General features: G+C 39.1%; 1 protein-coding gene across 1 annotated transcript in view; it reads right to left on the bottom strand.

Annotated features, from left to right (window-relative positions):
* Positions 1-2,400: 2,400 nt before the first annotated feature.
* The window catches only part of sotv (exostosin glycosyltransferase sotv), a 33,391-nt gene continuing 26,356 nt past the window's right edge, over positions 2,401-9,435 (bottom strand). The window contains exons 8-10 of the mRNA XM_067157354.2: positions 8,436-8,579; positions 6,525-6,653; positions 2,401-3,980 (exon numbers count right to left, since the gene is read on the bottom strand). Of these exons, the coding sequence (XP_067013455.2) occupies positions 3,759-3,980; positions 6,525-6,653; positions 8,436-8,579 (495 nt within the window). The 3' untranslated portion in view covers positions 2,401-3,758. The remainder of the gene's footprint in view (positions 3,981-6,524; positions 6,654-8,435; positions 8,580-9,435) is intronic.

The following is a 9,435-nucleotide window of genomic DNA, read 5'->3' as shown; positions in this document are numbered from 1 at the left end:
TCTTACTTCACCCTCCTCAGCAGGCATCTTGATGAATTGAGGTTTTAGAGCTGCAATATCTCTAGTGACTTTGTGTATAGTCCTACTTGCAGTTCCTTTATTTACATTGAATACATCTCCAATTACTATTTGGAAGCTTCCAGTTGCGTAAAATCTTAGTGTGAGAAGGATCATGAACATTGGATTCAGTGCATGATTTCGTTTAGTTTGTGTCCTTAATTGTAGATGTAATCTTTGTTCTAGTTCTTCAACTACACGAAACCGTATTTTAAATTGTCGATCATTTAGTTCTAACAAGGGATTCCTTCTATGTTGAAACACGCGAGGAGCTCTTTGGAGTTCAAACTCTCCATTCTCGGATGAAACGTCAGAGTAATCTGAAATCTGAAAAATAGCATAACCTATAGGCCCTAAGCATAAAACAGTGGAGAGCAAACAACTTGTTAATAGTAGGATTATTGTTCAAATAATTACAATTACCATTACTTACCATTTTACTTTAATCAACAGTAGGCCTATTTATTATTTTTCTTTGTTATTATGTTATAGACACCTAAACAGATTTATTTCTCACAAAAATAATAATTATATTCCTTCTGCTGAACTTAGTTCAACCAGGTTAATCTGAGAAAATTCACCAGTCAGATTTGATCTTCCATCAAGAAGACATGATCTTGGATTAATGTTTATACAACCAAAATTCTAAGTTCAGCTTGACTGGAGATCAGTTTCAGGTGGTTGAACTCAGATTAAATTTTATGCAACCGGCCCTAAGACAGGCCTATCCAGATGAGTTTATCTAACCTATTTATGATGAATGCTGCAGAGCAGTGGGGGTTCGCCAGTTTCTTTTAAACTATTTATCAGCATGACCAACCCTCTAACACCGATATACCCATTTCATGTTGTTTCCGACCACCCTGTATAACACACCATTTGCACCAATCAGTATTCAAAATGTCCAATGTAAGCATGCACACAAGCTTGGAGTCTCTTTAGCCAGTCGTCTATGGCAGAACGGACAGTATCACCGATGAAAAAGTCTTCACTGAAGAGCGTTTTAACCGACAGAACAACGGAATTTATGTTGCGAATTCTTGAAAAGCTTGTGAAGTTTCAAAAGTCCAGAAGCTGGGTTGATGACCTAGCTGTTTGGCTCCTTTAAACAACAATCGTCATCATCAGCAACAAAGTCCAGAAGAGTCACCACCCCTCTTCAGTCATAGTTTGGTGGCGCGTAGGCCATGAAGATTCCAACAGGCTTAATTTTTGTGAAAAAGGAGTAAGATCAAATTGGAAACTGTTCTGGACCTTCTCATGAAGGAGTTGAGCCACCTCGTGTTGAAAAAAATGAGCACTGGATCTTCTAGCAGGGGCATAAGTTAACATCTTGTTCACGTGGCGCACGCAAAGTGACTGTCCTTTGTTTAAAATTCTTAGCTTCTCACTAGTAGCATTGAGGTAAGTAGAATAGCACCGCTGCCAACTGCTGGTTGTTGGTTTGATATGACTTTTTTTTTTCTTGCCGTAAGCCCCGAGATTAAAGGAGGAATTGAGAGAGTGCAAGGTTATCGTCCGACACCATGACATTATTAAATTTTGTGGTCCTCTTTAGCCTTTCTTTTCTTCTGCAGTGGCTGGTAACTAAATCTCTGTGTCTTCATTGGTGGGAATGTTGTCTTAAACTTCAATATCTCGTTCAATGCCCGTGATCCTTGGCAGAAGCAATGGATAATGGTGCCTGGACTATTACTTTAGTTTATAAAAATAAATATATTTCTAGGGGCAGGTGGGTTGGTCCTTGGCAGATATAATGAAAACACATATCTCCTCCAGAATAATTTCTAGGTAAGAAGAGCAGCACTGAAACTACCGTATTATGTTACAATCCTTGCGGGGCGGATTCTATATTTCTACCCCAGCAAGATCCCTCACTAGCTCACATGGCATGGATGAATCCACAGTGGTTGCAAGTCAATGTACAAGACTTCACCTCCACTGCTTAGCGACCCACTGGTAGTCCTCATCTCAACCCCCTGGACTTCAAACTCTGTTTAGTGCTAGCGAGAACATCTGCAGGAAAAGATACTCTATGCCTAAAAATTTGGAGCGTTGCTTGGTGGCAGCAGTGGATGATTTCCCAATTGTTACACTCCATTCTGCAAAAGATGACAGACTCAAAAGACTCAAGTCTGTCTGCATACTAATGGTGGACATTTTGACACTACAAGGACTAATGCATGGTTGTTACAATGGAGGACCACATGGGGTCTTCAGAGACTCATTCTAAAAAAACATGTAATAAACATGATTTCTACTGACATAAATTATTATAATAGCACATACCTGTAAATTGTGCATTAATTAAAGACAATCAGACATACAGAACTCAATGAGCGACTTAGTTAGCTTTTGCAATTAACAACGTGATAATTATCACAATGATTAACGCAGAGTTCACACAAGAACACGTTATTTGGGTCATGGAAAGACTTCAACTTGCAAACCCTGTGATGGAATCCATGTACAGCCATTGAGGTCACAAAGTGCCGCAGCGCCTGGTTTGTATCCGCCCAAGCCTTGTTCACCATAGCCTCAGTGGAGTAAAACTCTAACCAGATTTCTTTCTTCTTCTCTTGCCTCTCCTCCATTAGCCTCTTCCAGCTGGCAGTTGATGGTAGGGAAAACTTTAGTCTCAGCATCTCGATCAGAAAAGGTTCCAAGTGATAAATATCATTGTTATTCCGTATTGAACATCCTACATAGAAAAGGTTCTCCGGTGAATTCGCAGACGAGCCTTGATTTTGTGTATTTAGATACGCCAAATGTCTTTAGATATCAAGCCTTGACCCTTTCCAATGTCTTAGGATCGTTCTTTGTCAAATTGTCCCAAATAATCTCCATACCACAAGTTAGAATAGGAATTATTTTTGCCTCAAATAGCGTCATAACGGTCTTCAAAGATAATCTAGTAAGAAACTTAATGTCGTATATTGCAGGCCCATAGCATTTTTTATTACAATTTAAAAAATATTTGATTTATTATGGTAGTTAACTTACGACTCCAATAACAAATTTAATTTCTTTACAACCACAAGACTATATCTCATCACGAGAAGCGGCCGGCTCCATGGCTAAATGGTTAGCGTGCTGGCCTTTGGTTACAGGGGCCCCAGGTTCGATTCCCGACAGAGTTGAGAATTTTAACCATAATTGGTTAATTTTTCTGGCATAGGAGCTGGGTGTATGCGTCATCGTCATCATCATCATCACCACCTGAACACGCAGGTCGCCTATGCGCGTCAAATCAAAAGACCTGCATCTGGCGAGCTGAACTTGTCCTCGGACACTCCCGGCACTAAAAGCCATAACGCTATTTCAGTTTTTCATTACAAGAAGCAATTTATTCTGACTGTGGACCTCGGAAGTCCACCTTCGGTTCTTGTAGGGTTAAAGACTGATGGATGCAAATGGTGTATAATGTGTGTGTCTATACAACATTAAAAAATAAATTGATAAATTTCAAACCATATCAGTATTCCAGTTATTCAAAAGTATTTATGGCTAGACCAGGTAGCATAATAAAATTCATAAAGTGACAACGGCTTCACAAGTACATTACACCATGTTGGGCAACACATCAGCACACTTTCCAAGACATTCCTTAAATTATTGCCAGAAATATAGACAACTTATTATCTAGCAGTGGAAAAAAGAACCCTATTTTGATGCAAATATAATGACTTCTTCTTGCAACCTTACAGACTTCCAATATCGTTGAATCTCTTCAGCTTCTCTGGAAAGTTGTCTTTGTAAAGTACAGGGTCGGCACGGAACTCAACTGTCTGTAGAGGCATTGACCCGTAGATGGCTGCAAAGCGATCGATACACTGTGACCGCTCCATCATGTGGTTCAGATCAGCGGATAACATCTCTGTGTTGATACACTTGGGGCACTTGAATTTCTTCCTTGGAGTTACCTGAAAGAGAGAAGATTATAAAAAAATGTTCTTCAAACAAATCATAACAGTGAATCTGTCACATGTTGGAATTAGAGCTGGAAACTGAGCTCTCTTACACATTAACCCTTTCGCACTCACTGCACCGATCTATCGACGATGAATTTACGTTTCACTCTACAGATATATCCACCAGCCCTACAAAATACTTTTATTTTCGACAAATGAAATCTGTCGACCGTGAATGTTTATGTTGCGGTTATTCAAAGTTGTTACTGCGTGGATCTGTTTTGGTTGGCTTATGAATACAACAATTTGATTTTGTTATCAGTTTAGTTTAGAGTTTACTTCTTTTCTTTGGTATATCGTGTGTGTACTTCGCGAACTATAATTTTACTCCTCATTAGTCCGTTGTTGCACATGCTTGCGTCATCTTTTTATCGCAATGGCTAGGCCATATTAAAAGCCGAATGAGGCTGATACCCTTTAATTTTCAGATGATTTAGACAGTAATAATGGCCTTCTTTTGCTGAAAGTGATTCCAGTTATGTGGGAAGTGAGACAGTCACAGCTGTTCACCGTGCATCAGACCACGAGGACCTGACATCGATGACAGTTACGTTTACAGTGAACAACTTTGTGCGTGAACTGCAGCACACAGATCATATTGATATCAAATTATTCAGAATTAAATATCCTTTCTTTCAGGTCTAAGTGTAAAGAAGAAAGGTGCAATAATATCTGATCTTTCTGTCTTTTAAAAACCATAATTTATTTTTTTAAATTTATTTTCATAGTTTAATAATTTTTTGGCTTTACCAATAATATGTCCAAGGTATATTCATTTCTGAAATGCTCATAGTTTCCTGTATTAGTATGATTTATTTTAATATGATTATGTTAAACTGTTTACGTCTTGATTTTTTGTAGTTGGAAAATCACAGAAATTAGTCTGAGCTTCTTCGAGCAACGCCCTGGATATAGGCCGAGTGCGAAAGGGTTAAAAATCTGGCAAAAGTGCTGACAACTGCCATCTTTAGGGGTCAAAATAAAAAGTAGTTAGCCCTAACATAAAATATGCTGGCCTTGCACGGTAAGGGTAGTGTATCTGCCCCTTACCAAGACTCGATACCTGGCCAGGTCAGGGATTTTTATCTGGATCTGAGGGCTGGTTGGAGGTTCACTCAGCCTAAGTGATTACAACTGAGGAGGTATCTGACAGCGAGATAGCAGCCCTAGTCTAGAAAGCCAAGAATACACTCAGTCGAGGATGTTAACTGGTACAGAATAGGGTGAAAAGGATTGATTTGTATAGCTACCCATGTAGTTCTGTGTTCTTATTAAAAGTGTGTTCAAATAATTAACGCTGTTTTCATTCACAAAATAGGAAGAGAGGATTTGTCGAGCTGACCACATGGCACCTCAATCTGCAGGCCTTGGGGCTGAGCAGCACTCGCTTCGTATGAAATGGGCATTTGGGGCTGTTATACCATAGGGTTTGGTTTTGGAATATAAAATCTGACAAACTTAATTTATACAAAACTAAGCTGGTGTGTACTGTTTGTTGACGGATTGGTTTTTGTAATTGCAGCAATAATGCAATCAAATGGCAGCACTCCTCAACTAACAATAACCATCAGTCAATGTAAAGTAACTGCTGAATAGTTTTTGGAGCTTTGAACACTGCAGGTCATATATTTTTTCCTTCCAGCTCTATGTGCAACGACTGGGCACTTGAGACCTAGATTTACTCAAGTCTTCCTTTTAGTTTTTTTCTTCTCCTGATTTTTTGAGGGATCACATTTCTTCATATATTTCTTCCCATATTTTCATTATCCCTCTTATTAATAAGGGCTAATTGTAATTCTGGGACAGATCATTTGCCATACCTTGGGAGTATCTTGTCTAAATGATGCACCTCTGAAGAGGATTTGGAAAACAAGCTCCGTGCAGCTCATTTGGAATTTGGTCGACTATCCAAGCAGGTCTTTGAGAATAAAGACTTACGTTCATGCCAAACTCATGGTGTATAAAGCAGTCACTCTATGGATGTGAAACCTGAACCCTGTAAAACCACAACATCAAGAAACTTGAACTTTTTCATCAGCAGAAACCTCTCTCTCTTTTTTTTAATTTGCTACTTGTTTACTGTTGCACTAACACACTGAAGGTTTTTTGGCGAAGGAAGGATGGGAAAGGGCTAAGATTAGGAAGGTAGTAGCCGTGACCTTAATTAAGGTACAGCCCCAGCATTTGCCTGGTGTAAAAATGGGAAACCACGGAAAACCACATTCAGTGTTGCTAATGGTGGGATTTGAACTCCCCGTATCCCGAATAAAGCTCACAGCTATGCGTCGCTAACCACACAGCCAACTCACTCAGTCGAGGATGTTAACTGGTACAGAATAGGGTAAAAAGGATTGATTTGTATAGCTATCCATGTAGTTCTGTGTTCTTCTTAAAAGTGTGTTCAAATAATTAACACTGTTTTCATTCACAAAATAGGAAGAGAAAGTGTTAACAAGTCTATTTCCAGTATCAAGAGAACTAAATACACCAACTTACCTTTATTGGGGCTTTCTTGGTGACATTAGCAACAAGAAAATTCATAGCAATATCCTCACAGTTCATGTGTTCATCTACCCAATCCTTGATATTCCCTGGCATGGAAGTAGTATATAAATAACTCCAGTACTGTGGAAAAAAATGAAATAGAAGGTATTAACTGAAAAATTCTACCTTTTGTACAATGTACTTGTGAATATCTGTGAATATGCAGTAATAGTATAAAAGTAAACAAAATTTTGCATGGCATTCCTATCATAAAGTTGCATGAAGATATTGAGGTTGAGATGGACTTGTAATTTTATGTGACTGCTGATATCGAGATCATAGGCATGGGTCCTCCAGTTCTACATGGAATCCAAATCACAGGGATGAGACTCTTCATTTAAAAAATCTCATGTACACTGGCTGGGATTCAAATGGTTTAGAAGAGAATAAGGGTTACACGTGCTTCATTGACTAACAAAAAGCTATACGACACGTTTAGCCCGTTTTGTCAAGTTTAAACAGTTTAAAATATTAACATTAAACGTTTCACCTTTCTTCTTCTCCTTTTATGACCGCATAGGATCACTTTATGGAGAATTCTTAAGTTCGCATGGAGGGAATTATATATTTTTCACCAACAGAGCTTGTCAAAAGCAGATCAGATGTAAGGCTTTTCAGGCGTTTGCTCTATTAACCAGCATTTCCGTCTTAGGTCTGACACTAGACTCATCAGAGTGGGATGTGTCAGACCCTACCCACTGACGCTGGGGTGTATGCAGGTGAACTTATCAGAAGCCCATTATAAGAGGCACAGTCTGATAACTGTATACAGGAGATAAATCTCCACATTGAAATTATTGCCCGCCTATGAATTCCGAATGGAAAATTCTAAGTTCCCATGGAGGGAATTGGATATTTTTCACCAATAGAGCTTGTCAAAAACAGATCAGATGTAAGGAGATGTGAGCTTGATTCATGAAGCAGGTGCAAGAGGACATGGCTACGAACAGCCTGGAATGGGCACAGATATTGGAAAATTTATGGAAAAGGCTTGTTAATTCTCACACCCAAAACCTCATCCTTGAACTACCCGAATACTTACTGGTCGTTGTTTAACACTGTAACTCGCTTAGCTTCCTTGAACTAAATTTCTGCACAAAGCACTGATCTAACTGTGTTTTTTTAAATGTGCCAAAAATTGTCTCCCACTGTGAAGTCTTATGTGGAATTGATACAATGCCATGCATTGCCTTTGAGGATCTGTTATATGTCAGAATACTCTATTATTGCCCAACAAACATAGAATTGTTAAAGGAATACAAGAATAGTAAATTTGCTCTCAAAATTGGAAGTTTGGTCTCAGCAATCAGGAAAGTGGGAGGTACAATGAAAAATTAGGAGTTAGCGCATCTGGCAAAAGTTGAGAGAGCATTGCAAGACTCAGTTAAGGGTCCCAGGATTGTTACGAAGTGTTCACAACTTATTAACCGGGAGGAAGTTTAGTGTTATGAAATTAAGCAGACATCTGTTACTGTATAGTCCTATGTCAATACCTTATGATGAGCTGCCTCTGTGGATCAGCGGTAGAGTGTCGGCCTCCGGATCCCAAGATAGCAGGTTCAAACCCGGCAGAGGTAGTCGGATTTTTGAAGGGCGGAAAAAAGTCCATTCGACACTCAATGTCGTACGATGTTGGCATGTAAGAGATCTCTGGCGACACATTTGGTGTTTACCCAACAAAATTCATTAAATCTCAGCCATAGACGCCCAAAGAGAGTTTCTGTTTACTCGGTCTGCCACCTAGTGGGGGCCTAGAGTAAAACGGAACGTCGAAATTGACGAGCAGACGGCCAGGTGGCGTCAAATGGAAATGTCTGCACGTGGTAGCTGAGGCCATACGATTATTATTATTATTATTATTACCTTATGATGGAAGGCAGCTCCAGTAAGAACCATAGAAATCTGATTGGTCCATTCAGACTCGTACTTCCATCGCATTGTGACATTGTCCCACACGTGCGTTCTGGATGGGAAACCCACAATACGATCTGGAAACTCTCGCCACACCTAAACAAGAAGACAATAGAGGAGTTTGAGCCATGCAGTAAAATTTAAAATTTCAGTAATATGAAAAACAATAATAGATCATCTACAGCTAAGTAAAACTATCCAAAATTCATGAGATTTGATCTTTCCAGACAGAATTCATTGATGTAAGGAACAGAATGAACATGTGACAAATCAAGTCATATCTACTGTAGAGAGAAAGGAAAATGAAGAGGAACATGTAAAAGATAACAATTGACACGTCAGCATGGGCATACATGTGAGAATTGTCCTTGTCCATTTGTGTTCTCGTTTATCCTCATGTTTCAAATCTGATGCAGGATCAAGACTGAAGTTCTGCCAGGACAGCACCTTAATAAGTATTGAAGCCTGTCCTGATAAAGCTGGGATGAAGAAATAAGCTTGTCAGGGGCTGCAAAGAAAAGGATGTAAAAGAATGAAGATGAACTTGTTTGTTTGAAGATGGCAGTGTATGAAGATGTGGAGATTGTTCTCGTTTTCCTGTGTTTTTTTGCCTGCTGTTGTCTCCTCTTTCCACTGCTTTTTCTTCTCACACTGACCTCTCTCATTATGATTATCTCATTATGTATTCTTTCCTACATGACTTTGTCACGCTATGTTCTTTTCCATAACTAACATCAGCAGTTACTAAATCTTGGTTAAATATTAATGTGCACTGGCAAGTGAAATACAAAGAAATGATAGGCAGATAGGTAGTATTAGTTATGTACGCAACCAGAGGCCTTTACAAGTTAACAGGCACGCTTGTAGTTTTATGTGACTCGGTGATATTGTGATCTGAGCAGAGGTACCTTCACTTTTGTACGGAAACTGCCCCAAAAGGATATGATTTTTC

Source organism: Anabrus simplex, chromosome 13 (genome assembly GCF_040414725.1).
Source record: "Anabrus simplex isolate iqAnaSimp1 chromosome 13, ASM4041472v1, whole genome shotgun sequence".
In the NCBI taxonomy this organism is placed as follows: domain Eukaryota; kingdom Metazoa; phylum Arthropoda; class Insecta; order Orthoptera; family Tettigoniidae; genus Anabrus; species Anabrus simplex.
Note: the sequence above shows the minus strand (reverse complement) of the source record. Positions and strands in the feature narration are given on the sequence as shown.